This window comes from Sapajus apella, unplaced genomic scaffold, assembly GCF_009761245.1.
Source record: "Sapajus apella isolate SASKATOON/1434 unplaced genomic scaffold, GSC_monkey_1.0 scaffold87, whole genome shotgun sequence".
NCBI classification, from domain to species: domain Eukaryota; kingdom Metazoa; phylum Chordata; class Mammalia; order Primates; family Cebidae; genus Sapajus; species Sapajus apella.
In genome coordinates, this window is record NW_022437027.1 from 6602346 (window position 1) to 6624007 (window position 21662).

Here is a 21662-nt window from a genome sequence, read left to right on the forward strand (position 1 = left end):
ATGTAAAGAAAAATTTCACTTCCAAAAAGACATATACATTTTTAGTTGGCATTAGTAAATTATACATTTGGAAGTTACAAGAATATGCTAGAGTGATTTAGCATCTATAAGTCACAAAGGGCAAAGAGACAGATGGAACAGACACAGGGTGAAAATTCCATGCTTTGTGAGGTAAGTAAAGGGTAGCAGTACACATTTACTTACTACCATTCTGTCTGTTGTACTAGTAATATCTGGACTGATTTAATGGCTTGTTTCATGGGAGAAGCTCTAAACTTTACCTCAACATTTATATAAATTTAAGCTGCAGAGGTATATTTTTAATTTGAATTTTCTAGATCACATGTCTACATTTTCCTGAATTTCTTTATTAACAGCCAGGCTTATTATAAAGAGACGTAAACTGTAGATCATGTCTACAAAGGAAACAAATCCTATATTTTTTAGGTTGAAAAAACTTACAATAAACCCCCAAATTTGTAATAGTCAATATTTAAATAAATTTCACTGGATAAAAATCAGAAATGCTATAAAAGGTCTGAACTACTTAAGCTGATGAAAGTTCCACCTAGACAACCCCATGTTTATGTGAACATATATAATTAGAAAGGATGTCAGTAAGAACCTTACTGGAAAGTGGTTTGGCAAATGTATCAAAATTCTTGAAGAATGCATAAAATACCCATCATAGTAATAATTGCATTATAAGAACAACAAAAAGAATGATTAAAAAGTAGGTAAAAGATTTATGATAGTGTTCAGTCAATGCAGGATATATGTAGTATAGTTTTCACAATGTCCACACGTGTAAATTTGCATGTATATGTATGCATAAATATATAAAAAGTAAAGATTTTTGATAGTATTTATCACTTGATAGTAAGCATATAGGTTATTTCTTCTTTATATTATTATGTGTTTTTCTGTATTACTATCAAAATGTATATTCCTATCAAATTAGAAAAAAATTATTTAAAGCAAATACAAGAAATAGCAGCAACAATAACACATTATAAAACTCAAATTCTATAAGAAAGAATAAAACTTTGGGGTTTAATGATCAAGCAGAATTACATATCTTAGGGATTTTTCATAATATTAAATAATAATTTGATGGAAGGGTTTAGAAACATGATCAATATACTTTCTCTCTTGGAACCTCAAAATACATGTAAATATAAAATCTTAGCTAAAAAACATCACAGGGCAATGCTTGTATTCAGAGGTTATAACAAGTTATTTTTCTTTTCTTCTTTTTTCTTTTCCTCCTTTATTCTGCATTGTCTTCTAAAAATGCAGAATAAGTTAAGGCAAGTCATGTTCATCAGAATCAATTATTCAATTATTAACCAATTTTAAGCACTTGCTACTGGGGATTCTGTAGTGAAGAAAATAAACTTCTGGTCTGATAGAGGAGCCAATGTTATCTCTATCATGTTACGATAAAGTGTTATGAATAAAATAATATTCATTAATATGCTATACTTCATAGATAATATAAATATGCAAAATTATAAATTTCTTTGTTTAGCAAAGAACACAAAATTATCTTTTTTATTTATGCTAAGGCATGTAATTTTTCTATTTAGCTAATTAAAGAAATTAAAATTGCTCGATTACTTACTCCAATATTAAACATCCCAGTAAAATACTCCATATTTGCTTGAATGAACCAAATGTTGTTTAAACCCAGTTCATTACTTCTCTTCTTAGCACGAATTAATGATAATTCCTTGTTTTCTATTAATGTAACCTAGATTTTACCCAGAAAACAATAGTATATTTAGTACATAATTCAGACAGTAGGCAAAGCATTATTACTATATTTCATAGCTTAAGTAATGTAGAAAGTATTATACTGAGTCTCTATCCTGTGGCAGGAAGTGTATCATATAATCTAGTATAGAAAGGAAAAATGAAATGTCTTTGAACTATTCTTACAGCATAGTAATATAAATGAAACATGCAATAATAATACAGTGAGGGCTGGGTGCAGTGGTTTACGCCTGTAATCCCAGCATTTTGGGAGGCTAGGGCAGGCGGATCACTTGAGGTCAGGAATTTGAGACCAGCCTGGCCAATATGGTAAAACCCTGTCTCTACTAAAAGGAAAAAAATTAGCCAGGCTTAGTGGTGTGTGCCTGTAGTCCCAGCTATGGTATTTGGGAGGCTGAGGCAGGAGAATCGCTTGAACCTGGGAAGCAGAAGTTACAGTGAGCCGAGACCGTGCCACTGCACTTCAGTCTGGTTATTGCAGGGAGAATCCATCTCAAAACCAACCAACCAACCAACCAACCAACCAACCAACCAAACAAACAAACAGAAACAAAACATCAAAAAATAATAATAATATAGTGTGATAAGTATTAAATCAAAGACAAACAATGTTAATGGGAGCACTCAAACTTGATGACTAAGGAAGGTTTTCATGGGTAAGTAACATATTAACTGAGTCCTAAAAAATGAATTCAAATCAGCTGAGGGAATGGAAGAGTCTTTCAGGCAGAGAAACACACATGAAGGCTCAAGATGAGAAAGAGTGTGGCGTGTTTGAAGAACTGAGAGAACTGGTACACAATTTTGGTGATAGTGGTGATGGGACAGGGTGTGAAGGATGAAAATGAGGCTGGAGAGGTAAACAGGAACCAGATCATGCATTTATGATAAAAGAAGTTTTAGTGGTCTGTAATTTATGGTATGGATTGGTGGGAGCAAGGCCAGTCGGCAGAGAAGCCAGTTAGGAGCCTCCAGTGATAATCTAGGCAGAGAAGATGGTCTGAATGGAGAAAAATATAAAGAATTAAGTCACTTTCATCACTATCATTCTTAGTTCTTATTTTGTTCTTATATTTGTCTGTAAGAAAAAAATCTGTTCAAAAAACCTGTTAGTATATACTTGGTGTCAAAGGCTTTCTCGCCTTTATTCTAGACAAGATTACTCATTTTTGGTTTCAACCTTTCTAGCTTCCAGAACTATTAAAGAGAAGAAAAGATACTACATCCCTGACTCTGCTTCTTCAGAATTTTACTCTGTGAGCTCTCTTACTCCTACTCAATCACGAAATTGTTGCTTTTCTTAATAATAAAACAAACACCTGCCTCTTCTCCCAGGATTCCTTATATTTTCCTGTTGTTTTTTTCTCTAAAAAGAAAAGAATGCTGTTCCCCATCTCCCCACCATCATTCTGTTACATGTTATTCTGCTCAGTCTATTAGTTATTTCACATATTTTTTTCTTCCAGAATTATTCACTACAATTAGTTCACAACTTCCAGAGAGCTCACTAGCAAAGACTCTGTTGCAGTTGAGTTTGTATTAAAAACAAAACAAAAAAACAGACATTTATGCTAAAAAATGGTCACTGTGAGAAACTGATTTAACATAGCAGAATACTAAAATCAGCACAAAATTCTAACAAATTGTGGCACTGATTGAATAAACTATGATACAATTACTTAAAAATACATTTGGTCATCTCTGAAATAAGATGATATGTAAAGCTTAGCAACAGGGAAAAATATTTATGATTAAATATTGAGTGAAAGCAAGGGACAAATTATGTTTGTATTTTTAAAATTTGCAACAATAAGCATCCATACGGACAATGGCTTAATGAGAACAAGAAAAGCAAAGCATTTGATGGATCAGTTTTGTTTTTTTTTTCTTTAAAAAAATTTTGCTATTGTTATAATTTTGATGCAATGGATCAAAATCAAGATACTAAAAGAACATGCTCGCAAGTTTCAGAAATTTTAAATTTCCATTTAAAATTATACTGAAAATTAAACTAGTTGAATCATAATTATTTTATTTAGCAATAAAATAGCTATTTCTTTGAAAAATTTCTTAAACATATAAACCTCTTTTAAAAATTGATAACTCTTTTGTGATCTTACTTTACATTTTTCTCCTTAAGAAAGTTTACTTCAAAGAAAAGAAAATGCCTGTGCTACATATTTGACTTGGTTGAATGATAAGAAACTCCAAGAGCAGGGACAAGCCAAATTTGGCTAGCTAAACTGTATCGTTTTTAAATATTTCCTTTTATCTCTTATTCAGGCTTTACCTGACATGATGGCAGCATGTGAGCAAGGACAATTCCAACATGGCCCTGAAAAAGTCAGTAAGACAAACAAGTTAGCCTTGGTCCCCATAGCTTTTCCTCATTCTGAAACCACAATCTCACCAAATAAAAACATGACTTTGAATGTAATATAGAAAGTCATATAATCCTAGAAAGGCTAAAAAAGATAAAAGGAGAGAGATAATACCCCACCGCTGCAGAAATCCACAATTCTGTCACCAGGTTTGGCCTGATTTGTTACCACATAGACAAGGTTGTTCAACTGTTGCTGCTTCCTCAAAGCTCGATCACTGGACATTTTACCTGAGAAAGACATGAGACAAAGAATACAAAACATTATATATTTTGAGGGAACAAGAAGACACACTTAAAATAGACGACCAGCATAGAGGAGGAGGATAGGAAGGAGCAAACACACACATATATACATATAAAAGAATAAATGACGAATTCCATATTAACAGACTGTTAGAGGACTAGAACATGAGATGAATTTTATTTTTGCTTGTTTTACTTTTATTTCTATCCAATATTTCTTTCAATAGCTATTGAAAGAAAATCTATGGGGAAAAATATGTCTTTTAAAGAGTAGAAACAATAACTGAAACATTAAGTCTAGGGTCATAAACCAAGTGTCCAATAAATATTGGCAGAACGGAAAAAATAACAGTAATTGTCTTATCCCTTTATGTTTTTCAGAAACATATTGTAAAGAGTATCTAATTTCAACACATTGCTTACATCTCCTTATGGAGATGCATAATAAGTAAAAATATTTTTATTGCTTAATTGACACATCCTTGAACTCTTGATTCTTCTGGGTAGGACACTGGGAAACCTTGAAACATATGTGTTACATTGTCTGAAATATATCAATGGTTATTGTATTTAGAGAGAAACTGGATTTTCTGTTTTCTGCTTTGAAGCTTCCTTTCCTTGTGAGTCAGAAATAGAAATATAATTCAACTAGAGATTAAAGATAAGCCATTTCCAAGTATGAAATGCCTGGGGCCCCACAACATAAAAAACATCTTAACTTTCAAAACTGCTAGTCAAGTCCATGAACATATCTTCAGAAGAATGAATGAAATTATTTGTTTTTACATATTTCAAGTGCATTCTTTATAAGAGCAAAATTAAGAAAATGTAAGAGAACAGATTTCCATGATATAGATTCAAGGGAAAATCCAGATAATCTTTTTGGTTTGATAAAAAATTAAACATACTAAGGTTTCCTTACTTCTTTTTCACAGAAAAATGACATGACCTTTTTCTTTTTTCCTCTTTTCTGTTTTCCATCTTTCTTATGTTACTAAGTTACATAAAAAGCATGGCAAAATATTATTTTAAGAAAAAATTTTAAATGTGAATAAAAATATATGAGAAAAAATTCATAACATCATAATTCAGAGGTAACATTTTATATATATGTATGCATGGTTACTTTCGGTTATATTCATAAATTTTATGTGTTCTAACTAAGTATAAAATATAAAATATGAAAATTATAAATATCTTTCCATGTCAGTGCATTTGTTTCTATCTATATATTTTAATGGCTGCATAGTATTCCATTCACTATATATATGCTATAATTGAAGTACCCAATTTCCTACTGTAATGATGTGAGCATCATACACAGCTGATTCTTTCATCACATCCTTAATTATTTAGCATGGATTAATGTAAACTTCAAATATGAAGAATATTTAAGTCAATAGTCTGGTGACTTCATTTGTGAAGACAGATTCATTTAGCTTTTAAAAGAATTATCTTCATTTTTTTTTCTCTAATAAGTGTACAATATTGAAACACAGAATAAGTAAAAGCTGTCACCCCACCCTTCATGGGTAACCATTTTTAAGAGATCTTATTATGACAACTTTCAAGCAACTAGCAAAACTGAAAGAAACTTACAGTGAATGCCTTTATACCCTCCACCTAGATTCTACCATTAACAACTTACTATACTTGATTTATCATACTTCTATCCATCATTCTATTCATCCAAATGTGTCTTATTCTTATGGCATTGCAGTTTTAATTTGCAGGAGTAAGAATAAGAACACGAAAAGGGGAGGAAAGGAGGTGTCAGAAGGCAAAAAGAAAAGTACTTTGAGGCTCTTTGGAGACATAGAGTCAAAAATGCCACTATTAAATGAAGCCACCATGAAGTAAGGAATGAGCACCAGCATATCTGCCTTTGCTCTGTTTGTAGATTTTTTAACAGTTCCTAGACAAAGAATTTTCATAAAAGAAAGTCAGAAGGAATAATGTTTTTATTAAGAATAAGGAGATACAAAAAAATTTATTAAATGAAATATCTAATATCAAGTTCTATGACATATTTTTATTAGAAATTTAGAATTACCTAACTTCCTTAAGTCTATTTCAGAATCAAATGCTGATGGAGATCTGTTTTTCTTGCTAATACTGCATCTTCACATATAAAAAAATAGATGTTGAAATGAAGGTTGACGGCAAAGGCAAAGAAGTACTTTTCAGGGTTGTGTTTAGGTTAAGAGACCATACGCTGCACATAATATTCACAGAGATTGAACTAAAAATACAGCAGCAAGGTGCTCAGATGAATTATGGAAAAATAGCCTCTAATAAAGCATTCTCTTTCCCCATTCCAGTTTTATAAATATTATGAAGCTCCAGGAAATATAAGCAGGATCTGAAATATATTCAACAAGGTAAAGAAGGGGTATTTTGGGCTACAGCATTAATTTAAAAATCAAATCCTACTTTCTATTTTTGTCCAGTATCCTCGTGCCTGAGACATTATTTACAGGCATAAAATTACAATCTATTTTTAGCTTGACTAAAAATGATGGATCTCCAGTGTCATGGAAAAACAAAACCTAAGTGTAGAATATTTTACTACCAATGATGTCAGTTGTTCTGCAATGCAATTATTCTGCAAATGAGTTTTTTCTTTGTCTAATTCCAGTTAAGAGGTACTGGATCAGACAACTTCAGTGTGGTTTGCGCTGCCGGAAAAGAAGGTAGAGGGGTAAAGGAGCCAATGTTGTTGTTGTTGTTGTTGTTTTTGAGATGGAGTCTCACTCTGTCACCAGGCTGGAGTGCAGTGGCACAATCTCGGCTCACTGCAACCTCCACCTCCTGGGTTCAAGAAATTCTCCTGCCTGAGCCTCCCAAGTAGCTGGGACTACAGGTTTGTGCCACCACATCTAGCTAATTTTTGTATTTTTAGTAGAGACGGAGTTTCACCATGTTGGCCACGATGGTCTTGATCACTTGACCTCATAATCTGCCTGCATCAGTCTCCCAAAGTGCCCGGATTACAAGCATGATCCACCATCCCCGGCCAAAGGAGCCAATTTTTAAACAAGGGTGAAATCATGTTAAAACACCAGCATTTTTGGTTTATCCAAAGCATCAAATAATAATTTAAAAAAATCACTGGAAAATGTGTACATGTACAGTCAGCACACATGTTCAGTGTAGTAATTTATGTTCCAAATCAGGCAGCTCTTAATTTTTTGTTTCTTAGCTTGAAAAAACAAGTATCTTATACGTTATAACTTACTTACAAAAAAGTGCATGGATACACATTAGATGTCTTTACTAAAGATTCTTTTGCTGTTTTGTTTTCAAAGCATTTCTTTGGCCATTTCGTGGCCAACCATATTCTGTGATTTTTTTTTTTTTTAAATACAGAGACAAAGGAGAAGGCTAAAACTAATGTTTAGAGCTTTTAACAGCACACTGAAAAGGCTAAAAAAAAATCAACAAAGCAAAGGCAAATTTCTTCAACAGAGGTCAGTGTGTCTAGACCACTCTTTTAGAGAAGGTGTAAGACAACTGAATAGACAAGATGGCACTCATAGAACCTTCGGCAGGTGAAAGGGAAGATGACAACCACAAATGTTAATGTTTCCAAAAGAGGTCTGATTAACAGCATTAAGAAAGACAAGCTGATGATTGGTCATTTACCATGCTTTATGGGGCAATCAACAGCAAAGCCAAGGTTCTATCCCCACAGTAGCTATGGTTTTCACGCTTGGAGCAACAACTAAGGTATCTACTTATATGCCCAATACTCATCTATATGCTGAGGACACATCTCAAGATGAATAAGAAGATACAGTTTTAGTCCTTAAGAAGTTAACAGGGTATCTAAGAAGAAGGTGCATGTTAATTATGTGCAAAAGTATGTACATTGAAGATAAAGTAGAAATGTCTTGAGACATTAGAATGGCCTTGACAAAGACTTGGGCATTTCAGTCGAGTTTTTAAGAAGGATCAGAAATTTACCAGATAGGATGGGGCTGGCTATGACAAGAACAATATGGCATGTTTAGGAGAAAACTATCATTAACTCACTTGCACCTAAAAATGAGAGATCAGTGGGGAAGCAATAGAACATCCGATTAACCTGAAAATACAAGCAGGCAGGGCCAGATAGGAAATGACATTGCTTGTTGTTTGCCTCTGTATGTCTTACTGAAAACATGGCCTTGCTTTCTTATTTAATGTGCTTAGAGCTGCTTAGGGACAAGTTTAATCTGAATAGACAGCACATTTAATTTTACATTATTAGAAATTAAAGGTGTTCTTTTATAATATTAGTCCGTATCATTTTTATTCTGGATATAGTATATCCTCAAATTAGATACAATTATCCATAAAATTATCTAGAGCAAGTGTGCTCTCTGCCAATTATGCTCTCTGCCATTATGTGATTCAATTAAAAATAAAATTGAATCAATTAAACTCATTGAATCATTTAGAACCCTGGTGTTCTAGATCAAGAAATCTTTTGAACCCCTTACTGAATTATCCTCACTCTCCTTCTCAGGCTCCTCTTCCCTTGATATACCCCTGACACACTATGCTCACCATATTCTGTCTCGTTCTGTAGCTAATCACTGAGCATGCTTTTCCTTGGCATATTACTAAAGTCTCTCCCAAATGTACCCATTAAAGTATCTCTCCTTTGCTTAAATAGCTTTACAGGCTCCTCTCTGCTTTAAGAAAAAAACATTGATGTCTTGGCAAGAAAGCAAGGCTTTTAATGATCTCAGCCCTGATTAATTTGCTAAACTCATCTGCTATTTTCTATATATGCCCAATGTTCCAGCCTCTCAACACAAGTGACATTTCTTTGAATTTTTTACATTTTATGAGTTAGTTCCTTTATATAATTTATTCCCTTTGCTTAAAACCTATCTCCTTGCTTTAAAATTTTAGGAACCCTATCACCTTTCCTTATTCCAGGATGAATTTAAAACATGTATTACTTTTGTCATAATAACAATTTTTTTAAAGACAAAGAGAAAAAAGTTGCTTTTTCAAACTCTTTGTTAGTACCCAAAAAAACAAATATTTTATACTATAAAGTCTATTGTTAACCAGTGAAACCATTTCTTATTATAAAATGATACCTAAGTATAATTCATTATAATAACTCCCCCCAAAAAACCATTAGCTGTAATTGCTGCTGTCTCCCTGAAATAGGTATGAATAATTTTTACTGGAACTACATAAACTTGGGCCCAATTAAATGAAAAGATTACCAGGAGACTGATAAGCACATAACACGTTCTCAATAAAAGTTTAATGAATGAATTTTCTCTGCAATTATGACAAACTGCATTTCAAGGCATTATGCTAATTTTTGCAGGTACTAAGTATGAAAGTAAGTTAGATATCTATGCTATGCATGTATTCATTAAAACAGTAAAAGAAGTCAACTATAAAACAGTATTTTAATTGAGTTAGAAAAGTTTCTGAAAACTTTAGTGAGACAATAAGAAAACAGCCATTTAAAACTGTGTGAGTAGACTTCAAAAGCTAGAATGGAAGAACAGAATTCCTAAAGAAACTCCTGAGGAAATACATGAAATTAGGCAGCAATATAAAGTTTACAATGTAGGTTAGGGCAACTTTATTTAAATTTTGGAGATAACTTGTTGAAAATACTAAAAATCTAGAATGGTTATTTTAATTTTACTTTTTTAAAGCCAATTGGAGGCTATCATCAGTAATCCTCTTAGCCGTACTGACCTCAGTGTGACAATTTTCTTTTAACAGTGGATATTACTAATCTGATACTCTCCCTCATTCACAAACCCCACAGTTCAGTCTATGAAATAATCAACAGCTTAACAGTGCAATGGCATTTTCACTTAGTATTTTGTTATACACACTATTAGAGTATTCAATAATTAACTGAAAACACAGCAGAATTCCTTGGACTTCATAATGTTAAAAAGGCTTATTTATGCTTCCAAATTATGAGGAATAATGACCTCATGAGTATCTTTCTCAATCATTCATTCAACACATCAAACAACCAACTTGACCTATATAGAACTGTTCTATATAATGTTAGGGATATAAAGGTATACAACTCTTAGTTTCTATCTTAATGAACATATGCTTTGTTTAATTAGTACAAAACATTATATTTGAACTTGGAAAATGTATTCTATTAATCACATTGTACAATGTTCTTAAAAGAAAGTTTAACAGCCATAACTTACAAAAATCCATATAAAGTTCCTAAAATCATGGATACTTTGTGGTTATATGATGCATTGCAATATATTAAGCACCTGCATATTTGATACACCATCTAACCTCAAAACTCTGTCAGGTTGTTAGAATGGATGACATTTTTCTTATTTTACAAATGAGGACACTGATCACTAAATAGGTTGCTCAAACTTAGCACTTGTTCAAAGGCATGCAGCTGGTAAATGGTGAAGCTGGGACTCTAAAGTAGGATTTCTAATGTCAGATTCAGTCTGTTTTTCAATATGATCTGTTATGTCTTAAACAGATGGCTTTAAGTAATTGTGATGTCAGAATTTCAATGCTGGTGTCTTTTTTATGTGTGCGATTTCAAGGAAATGAGGAGCTTTCTAGCAGGGAAATGAGGGATTTCCTAGTAGTTATATCTTAGGGAAAAAATTAATTATTCACAGTCAGTTTTAAAATACATTTTACTTCAGTTTTTCCCCTAAATAAAAATTTTCAAGAGCAGGCCTACCAGTGCAAAGGATCAATTTAAGTTCTGAATGTCAGGATTTCAGAATGTATTGCTAAGGCATTAGAGGTCTCCTAAGTCACTCTGTTTAATGAATTGACCTTTGGATCTCACCCTTCCCAGAAGGAGACCATTCCCCACCTTGGGACTGTAGCAACCTTTTTGATTTTATTGAAAAGTGACATGGAGAGGTTGAGCAATCCATTTGTTGCAAAATCAGATTATCCAGAAGGAAAGAAATGAAAATAGATTGGGAAGATCTTTCACGTTACAGTACTGCAGATGCTGACTAAAAATAGCATGCGCCTTTCACCCTTTCATATCTAATTCTAAAACATCTTTTAAAAAGCCAATAACTAAAAACTGTTCAGGCAAGATGTTGGGTTGAGGGACAAAAGTTGAAGAAAGTAGAATCACATTTTTTACCAGGCCAAAGCTTCTGCTTTGCTTACAGAAGAGCTTAGATACAGTGAATAATGGAAATTGTAAAATCTTCTTATTCCTGCTATTTTTTCTCTAAGATGAAAAAAAATTTTAACTTCAGAATATCAGAATCCAGAGTTAACCGAACACATATATTTTCATTTTACACAAATACCATTTACACCACACTAAGTAAACATTACTTTGCTCTGGTATTTTGGGTTTTTGTTGTTGTTGTTTTAAGTCCATAATATGGTCTAAGTTGCCCACAAGACCAAACTGAAATGTTTTTAGAACAAAAAAGCTAACTGTAGAAAATAGGTATTTCTTTTCCCTCTTTTTCAGAAGCTTAATTTAACAATAAGGTGTCTTAATAGTTTTGTTAACTTTTGAGGCCATTCAAGTAATCCTCACTTGGCTTCCAATTTGATGTCTCACAGTAATTAGGTTAAATGCCATGTAGTAGTCTGAAATGGTGCTAACTTTCCCAGAGTCAAGTGATTTTTAAAAAATACTTATTTTGTGTACATGGTATCCTAATATCCACTACGATCTGACATTATAGGTTTTCTTCTTCGATTTTTTTGTCATTTATTTTGTTTTGTTTTGAAAATGAAATGCTGAATATCTAGCATGGCCCTAAATTCTTCACATATTAAAATATGGTATTTCCATTGAGAGGTAGCATCTATATCTGTTCTTGAATTTCAGCCTCATAACTGTTTGACCTATATAATACAGAAACAACACTGTGCTCTTTTCTGGCAGCTTCCAATTTTTGTCTTTATGAGATGGTTGCTCTTGGAACACAGAACCATACTTCAAGATGTCAAGCCTCCTCTGCAGATGCTGTATGGAGAACAGACAAGCTTTCTCACCAAGCCCTAACCAAACTGCAGAATTGTGAATAAAATCAATAATTGTTATGAAAAGGTACTAAACTTTGTAGAGGTTATTTATGTAGCAATGGAGCATCAGACAGATACTGTAATATTGGCTTTGTAAGAATTAGCATCATTGAATAGTATTTATCAGGGCACCTACCTATACATGAAATAGTGCTCAATACTATGACAATAACCTTAATACAGAATAGTTACTAAACTTAAAAGTTAACACTCAAAGGCAGGGGTATTCATTCAAGTTACATAGGGACTGTATAAACCTCAAAGGCAGTTTTGCATTCCAGTTCTACTGTTCCTTTTCCCTTTCCTAACTTTATGGGCCTAACTGTAAAGAATGTTAGGCTCTCAGCAGCAAGGGATGGTATAACGAAAAAGACCCTGCGGGGGAGAACCCAGCTACAGGCACGGGTAGGGGTGGGAACAGTGATCCAAATTAGTATTCAAAAAGGACTCAATCTGGGAAAGTATTGATATCCACACAGGTCTAATTTGATGGACGGTACCTAGCAGTAGCAGTGTTTATTTATTATTTTAAAATTTTATTTATTTATATATTTATTTATTTTGAGACAGAGTCTTGCTGTGTCACCCAGGCTGGAGTGCAATGGCATGATCTCAGCTCATTGCAACCTCCGCCTCCTGGCCTCAAGTGATTCTCCTGCCTCAGCCTCCCGAGTAGCTGGGATTATAGGCACCTGCCAACATGCCTGGCTAATTTTTGTATTTTTAGTAGAGACAAGGTTATACCATGTCGGCCAGGCTGGTCTTGAACTCCTGACCTCAGGTGATCCACTGGCCTCAGTCTCATAAAGTGCTGGGATTACAGCCATGAGCCACTGTGCCTTGGCCAGCGGTAGTGTTTAGCAGTGCTCTGAGCAGCAGGGTTTAGGAAAAGGGAAAAATACAAAGGGCTATGCAGAGAAAACCTGTACTATAGGAGACGTGTGGGTGACCGTATCCTATCCTAAGTAACAATGGATGTCAGATCTAAAAATAGCAAGACTATACTTAAATTATACCAGTTGGGAGATCTGAGTCTACTGAAATAGGTATGCTGGTTCAGGGCCTAGGTAAGGCAGGGGAAGGCAGAAACTGGCATTTTTCCCCCAAACTGAAATTTTGAATCTCCCTGTTTTTCTCTGGTTCTTTCATTATAACCTTAACAGAGTAGTTCATTAATTTAGCAAATATATTTTAAAGCACTTATTGTATGCCTGGCCCTGATCAAGGTGCTGGAAACAATGGAGAACAAGGGTGATGTTTACATTCCAGTGATGGAAGTTAGACAACAAAAAATTAAGTGATAATATGGAGAAAATTAGAATAATATAGTTGAAATGGACTAGGTGAATATTTTATAGTAGGTAATCTTGAAGGCATCATTGAGCAGGTAACTAAATTGAAATTTGAATAACAAGAAACAACCAGTCATGTGAAATAAGAGAAAAAGCACTCCACATAAACGGAACTGCCGATGCAAAAGTCTTTAGGTAGAGAGGAGCTAGGGATGTTTGAGGAATATCATTACAATTGTGTATACTTAGACCCATCATGAATGTTGGTTGAACCTGAAATCCTTGGGACCAGGAGTATTTGAAGTTTCAGAAATATTTTTTCTGGATTTTGGAAAATTTGCAAGCACATAATGAGATATCTTGGGGATGGGACCTGAGTCTAAACACATAATTTATTTATGTTTCACATATACTTTACACAAGTAGCCTGAAGGTAATTTTATGCAATATTTTAAATAATTTTGTGCTCAAAATAAAGTCTATGTACTTTAAGTACTTATGCATGGAATTTTCCACTTGTTGCATCATGTCATCACTCAAAAAGTTCCAGGTTTTGGAGCATTATTTAGGTTTTGGATTTTTGGGTTAGTGGTGCTCAACCTGTATATATGAAGTTCACAGAATGGATGTTCTTATTTGCTGGTATTAGCACTACTGAATGATTATGATGTGCTAAGCATGCTTTATTTATTACATCAATCCTTTTTCATAACAGCTCAAAGAAGTTGGGTACTGTTATTGAATTGTCAGATGAATAAATGTAAACAAATACAATGAATTAGCTTGTCACACAATTACTCCATGATACAGTCAGGATTTGAATCCTGCTGGTCTCACTTCAAGGTGTGTGGTCTTAACTACCACCCCAGAAACCATAAATCCTTATTAGTAAAATATTTTGAATAGGACCCAAATATACACAGTATGAACAACTTCTCTGCTAAATAGTAATAAAGTTTACTTAAGAAAAATATGAATAGAACTTTTTCTACTTTAGAATGCACTATGGTGCCTCCCCTCTGTATTTATTTCATCTGTTTTTCTGACACCAGAGAAATTTTCTTCATTATTAAACATTAGGCTTTTGAAAATATATTTGATTTCAATCTACAATCAGCATGAGAGACATGCTAAAGTATATTTTTCAAGAAAATGTCATGTGGTGGGAGTCCTTGCGTTCATGCATATGTATATAAATGGCTTGGATTTAGTAAAACGTGTGTGTGTGTGTGTGTGTGTGTGTATTTTTTTTTCAAGACTTTTCTTAATGGTTATTGTAGAGAATACTTCTTTAGCATTGCACTAGCCTACAATTGTATACCCAGAATAAGTGCTTTATTTGGCCACAACCTAGTTCAATAAATACAAATTCTATGTCTTCACTGTTTAGTCTTTTAAATGCAAAAGTAATGTTCAATAGCTGACTTAAAACACAGTGTACAGCCAGGTATGGTGGCTCATCAGTAATGCCGGCACTTAAGAGGCAGAGGTGGGAAGATTGCTTGAGGCCAGGAGTTTGAGATCAGCCGTGTCAACATGTACCCTGTCTCTACATAAAAATAAAAATAAAAAACTATAGTGTGTAAGCATGCACAAGCACACATACGCAAAACCAAATGAACAAATAACCAAAGTAATCACAGCCCTCCTGATGTTTACTCGTTAAAGAAATACTTTCTAGATTTAGATAACATTAAAAAAATTTCAGAAACTCAGAATCAAAGATTCTGAATTTGAAGTAAATTAACCACAGAAAAACTCAGGTGGGATGCATAAACATTTCTCATCGGAAAGATGTCTATTATCTCTCTCGCGCGCCTGTCGTTTTATGGTTTGAAATATCATACTGACACTCAAATCTATGCATAGTTCAGTTAACACTGCTCTCTAGAACGGCAGATCAGATTTTCCAATCACATTCTTAATATATGTCTGTGCCATCCAGGGCTTCAAGCCAAACAGGTCCAAAAACTGAACTCATTTATCTTTTATCGTGAAACTTGTTTTCTTTCTGATATTCTATTTGCTAACAGTATCATCATCTACTCGTCATCCTCTAACCAAAGCCAGATCTTCAGTTCACAATTATGTATCACTTGTAATAGTCTTCTAGGCCAGGTGCGGTGACTCACACCTATAATCTCAGCACTTTGGGAGGCCAAGGCAGGTGGATCACAAGGTCAGGAGTTCGAGACCAGCCTGCCCAACATGGGAAAACCCCATCTCTACTAAAACTACAAAAATTAACTGGGTGTAGTGGTGAATGCCTGTAATCCCAGATACTCAGGAGGCTGAGGCAGGAGAATTGCTTGAACCCAGGAGGCTGAGGTTGCAGTGAGCCGAGATCGTGCCATTGCACTCTAGCCCGGGAAACAAGAGCAAGACTCCGTTTCCAAGAAAAGAAAAAAAGTCTAAACACTCTGCCCTAAAGCCTCAACTTTTCATGCCCACTCCTTCTAAAACGCAAATGAGTTCTTGCTACTTCCCTTCTTAAAAGTCCTCATTGGTTCCTCCTGCCACTGATAGGACAGATTTTTAACATTGAGACTTCATCATCTGGTTGAGCTCACTTTCTTCCACTCCTTTAATCCCATAATCTCATCATTCTCTGGGCTGTATCATCTTTCTTAGGTTTTAAAAATGCTGTTTACTTTGTCATGAATACTAATATTTCCAGAAATTTCATATTTGTGGAACAGTAGTCTCTCAATATATTAAGAGGAAAGAGATGTTAAGAGGAAAGAGATAAATTGGTTTAATTCAGAATAACATAGTATTTCCCCATATTACTTGACAACTGAATGTTTTTACTATCTATCTTTAGGGGCTATTTTAGGAATCTACTTAAGAAAATATTGCTTTATATACCTCTTGGCCTAAAAATGTCTATTGCTCTTTAAAATCCACTTCCAATGAATGCAGTGAGTTAACAAGGACATAGACCAGATTCTTTAGATTACAGACCCTTTGACCTCAGGGCAACTATATTTCTCAGGGACCTCCAGAAATTACTTAAATGCAAAACTCAGTTATATGCTAATTGGGCTCCTGGCACTGACGCAGTAATATTAACACAAAGGAAGAAAAGGCATCAAAATCATTTTTTTTCCTTGAAATTGAGAGCTATAAAAACTATGTTTAAAACTTCAAATATATTAGTTATAATATTTCTTCTTAAAAATTCACTTAGGAAAACAGCATGACATGCAATGTAACTTAAAAAATATCCTCAGAGCCGGGCGCGGTGGCTCACGCCTGTAATCCCAGCACTTTGGGAGGCCGAGGCGGGTGGATCACGAGGTCAAGAGATCGAGACCATCCTGGTCAACACGGTGAAACCCCGTCTCTACTAAAAATACAAAAAATCAGCTGGGCATGGTGGCACGTGCCTGTAATCCCAGCTACTCAGGAGGCTGAGGCAGGAGAATTGCCTGAACCCAGGAGGCGGAGGTTGCGGTGAGCCGAGATCGCGCCATTGCACTCCAGCCTGGGTAACATGAGTGAAACTCCGTCTCAAAAAAAAAAAAAAAAAAAAAATCCTGAGAACACAAAGTCATAAGTAGTGTTCGCCAGTTAATTATTTAATTTTATACTGAAATAGCTAATTGTATATGAGAACTCTTGAAGATAACGCTTAAAGTTTAACATTTCTGGATACCCAATAAAAGAAAAGAATATAAACACTTCATTATCTTCTCTGAAATCCATCCACTGATGTTAGAGACACAGACATGGCAGCACGAGGGCATTTACAAGTAACATTCATGTATCTGCATACCCACAGAACAAGTAGGATAATTTCCTTACTTGTTAAAACAAACCAAGAACTGCTGGAATCAGACTTGAGGTCTTATATATTTCTTCCTATTAATTAAAGCCCACATATATATGATACACAGAGAAACCAAATAAATAGAAGAGAAAAGAATACCAGGGAGGTGTTGGTGAGTCAATATTTTTCATTAGTTTAATCTTATAAACATGTGACTAGCTTTTACTTTTAATTCAATAAAGGGAAGTCAGAACTTTCTCCCTTCATTAGCCAATATGAGACAGGTAGACTTCTTAGAGGATTAGGTAAGGCAGTAAATTAAATACTTGGTACTGATGGCCTTTAAAATTCATAAATGAATGATTTAACAGAAGACTTTGTGCTATAATTTTTATAAAAAAATAAAGCTAGGTTAGCATCTAAGAAATTTGTTGCCTTTTAAGGAATCATATCCAAATACTGAGAAAAACACACTGGGATTAGTAGCAGAAGCAGCAACACTATAAATAACCCATTAATTTATACAATCCAGAAAAACACAATTTCTCACTGAAGTGTACTTTTGAGACAGTGTAAACAATATCTTAGGAGGAAAAAAGATCAGATATAAAGTTAAGACTTACACAGAAAGTGGAAAGAAAAACCCGTCTTTTCATCATTATTAGAAGAGTAAGGATTTCAACAGTTAATTCAACAAATACTTATTAGCTGCTGACAATGTGCTAGGCACTGTTTTAAGGGTTGGGTATATCGCAGTAAGAGTAAACTTATTACAGAAGAGTAAACTTATTATAGATAGGCTGGTCTGAAAGGGTCTCTTTAATAAGATGACATTTGAGACCTGAATAAAGTGAGAAAGTAAGGTGTATGGATAATCTAGGGGAAAAGTTTTCCAAACAAAGAGAATAACAAGTATATAGTAGTCTCACCTTATCCTTGGGGATACATTCTAAGATCTTCAGTGAATGCCCGAAACCTTAGATAGTACTGAACCTGACTGCCAGCAATCAGACCACATTTCTGTTCATGTTTTCTACCCATGAATTTAAGAACATTTCCATCTTAACCACTTATCAGACACTGAAGTGGCCATAATTTTTGTGGCTTGAGGTATGGCAGCAAAACTGGAATGGATTTCTTTTCCCTTCTTCATAATTTCACGGATAGATGTGTTCTTACTGCAGATCTTAGCAACCTCAGCATATGAGTATTTTCTTTCCTTATTAAGTCAAGAACTTTTACTTTTTTGCTTAATGCTTGCACTTTATAGCTTCTCTTTGGCATATCCAAACTGCCAGCATCATTACTTTTGTGCTTTGGGGTCATTACTAAGTAAAATTTGGACTCAAGCACTGCAATATTGCAACCATCGATCTGATCATCAAGATGGCTATTAAGTGACTATTAGGCTAGTAGTGTACACAGTGTGGATTTGCTGGACAAAGGGAGATTCATGTCTCAGGCAGAACGGAATGGGATTGTGCCAGATTTTATCATACTACTCAGAATGATGTGCAATTTAAAACTCACAAATTGTTTATTTCTGGAATTTTTCATTTAATATTTTTGGGCCACAGTTGACTGAGGGTAACTAAATCACAGAAAGCAAAACTGCAAATAAGGGAGGACTGCTGCAGTTAGTGAATTCCAGACTGGCAGAGAAGATCAAAGAAGTAGCCAGGGGCTAAAGTATGCAAAGCTTTTTTAATCTATGTGGAAACTTTGGATTTTATTTTAAATTTAGATGGATTTGGTGACATTATTTGACTTACATAGAAAGTCTAACTAGGACAGTACTAAATTAGTCAAGCCTGGACATGACAGTTGCTTAGATTTTGAGCAGTGGAGATAGTGAGAAGTGATTTGGTTTGATACATATTTTAAAAACAGAGCTGATAGAATTTGCTGATGGACTGATGTAGAGGGTAAAATAAGATTAACTCTAGAGTTTTGAGCCTGAGCAATTAGAAGAATCAAACTGCCATATATTGTGTTGCAGTGGAGGTATAAAGACTAAGCCCTGAGTTTTTCAATGTTTAGAGATTTGGAAGCTGAAGAACCAAAAAGGAGACTGATAAGGAGTTATTCTATTTGTTTCTCAGAGGAAACCAAGGGGCATTTCAAGAGAAAAATGATCAACTTTGTCAAATGTAGCTGATACACCAAATAAGATAAGGACTGAGACTAGTCTATTAGATTTAGTAAACAGAAGTCATTAGTAACCTTGACAACAGCAGCTTTGTTAAAATGATGGGGCAGGAGCCTGATTATCACAGGATCAAGAGAGAAGAAGGAAAACTGATACATATACAAGGCATAATAGAAATAGAAAAATCACAACTTTATAGCGACAATTGTAAAAACTGATTTGCACAGAAGTCATTAATGGATGCTAAAACCATTGAGGAACAATTACCAGAGAACACGATGGTTTCAAAGTAGCTCCTTAAAGACTATTATTACAAAGGGAAACCAGTATTCTCACAATGGAGAAATCTGACAGACATCATCTTAACCAAGTGTTCAAACCTAGTATCACAAACAATGTGTCAGACTGATATGTGTTCCCTGCTGCAGTATACTCAAGGCATATACTATGAGCTCTATAGTATGCTGGCCAAAATGAGTCATTCTGTTGTAGTCTTGCCAACAGTTTAATGTTCATCTAATAGAGGAAACAGATAATTCCAAATTGAGAATATTCTGTAAAATACCTGGAATAGATTCTTTTTCAAAATGTTAAAGTTAAGAAAGACAAAATAAATTTTACAGGCCAGGATCCTATATTAAAAGATACTTAAGATATGTGACAACTAAAAACAATGCATATATTTGATTGGTTATTGCATATTAAAAAAGAGAGAGCATTATTGGATAATTGGGAGAATTACAATATGGGGAGTGTATTGCATATTATTATATTGATGTCAAATTTCCTGTAGGTGATAATTGGATTGTGGTTATATAAGAGAATGCCATTTTTTCTTAGGAGACATATGCTGAAGTATTTTGGGGTGAAATGTTATGACGTCTGCAGGGAACTCTCAAATAGTTGAAAAACGTGTGTGTCAGATAGAGAAGGTAAGACAAAGTAGTAAAAACTGGTAAATCTATAAGAAGGCTACATGGGTATTCATTGTATTACTTTTACAACTTTAAAAAATGGGTTTGTAATTTTAAACAAAAGATTGGAAGAAGAGAGTGGAGGAAGAGAAGATGAAATCATGGATATCTACGAGCTTTGCTAAAAGGGAGCATGTAAATGGCGTGGTAAGTGTAGGGCTAAGTGAGGTAAAGGAAAATTTTAAAAAGTGGAAGTTACCTTCGTATTTTTGCCATCTGATGGGCATAACTGATGAGAAGAACCATTGAGGGCACGAGGGGATGAAACACAGTGCACAGTGAGACACGGGCTTAAATGGGAATAAGATTGAAGGGCCTGTAGTGTATGGACATACAAATATGTGTTGGTGTGTTTACTGATAAAATATGTAGAACTCTTTTTAATTTTTCTATTTTCTCTCTGAAGAGAGAAGGGGAGGAAGTACTGAACATCTGAAGAGAGGAGGAGATGATGTGAAATGGTTATATACACTAAGTTGACTTGGAAAATCTGTATATGGATTGATGGTACCCACTTCCTTTAAAAAAGTCCTATATAATTATAAAGATTAAAGAAATCCTAGAACTTACCAAGTGAAATCCATTTATTTTATAGGTAAAAACATAGAGACTTGGATATTCTTTTTAATTGATAGGTTCAGAGTAGGGAAACAGACAATGTGGAAAAAATAAGCATGGTTTAATGGCCAAATATACATACAGTACCAAGAATATAAACCACTTACTGTATTTGAATGCCAAGAACTTCGTAAACCTTATCTCCTATACTGAAAACTAACTATAGAAAACTATATAAAGGTCTACATTTGTCCTCCATTTTCCATATGAATAAAAGAAGCTCAAAAGTTTAGATACTTTCTCCACAGTCAGATAATTATTTTCATTTATACTGGAGTTATCTAAGTTAGTCTTATTTTAAGGGATTCTCAGTGAGACTGCCAACTCTTGTATTTACTCAACTCTATACCAACTCTTACAAGTCCTTGTACCTAGTAGATTTTCAGATATGTTTATCGAATCAAACACTTCAGTAAACTTG

General features: G+C 34.2%; 1 protein-coding gene across 6 annotated transcripts in view; it reads right to left on the bottom strand.

The window, feature by feature from the left end:
• GSTCD (glutathione S-transferase C-terminal domain containing) overlaps positions 1 to 21662 on the bottom strand; it is a 145800-nt gene that overhangs the window by 24819 nt on the left and 99319 nt on the right. For 5 of the 6 annotated variants that reach the window (XR_004261725.1, XM_032254862.1, XM_032254863.1 and 2 more), the window contains exons 6-8: positions 4272 to 4387; positions 4067 to 4111; positions 1625 to 1753 (exon numbers count right to left, since the gene is read on the bottom strand). Coding sequence is in view for 5 of the 6 variants with exons in the window: in XM_032254862.1 (XP_032110753.1) it covers positions 1625 to 1753; positions 4067 to 4111; positions 4272 to 4387 (290 nt within the window). In the remaining variant the exon portion in view is untranslated. The remainder of the gene's footprint in view (positions 1 to 1624; positions 1754 to 4066; positions 4112 to 4271; positions 4388 to 21662) is intronic. The other variant, XM_032254864.1, reaches the window with a different exon arrangement.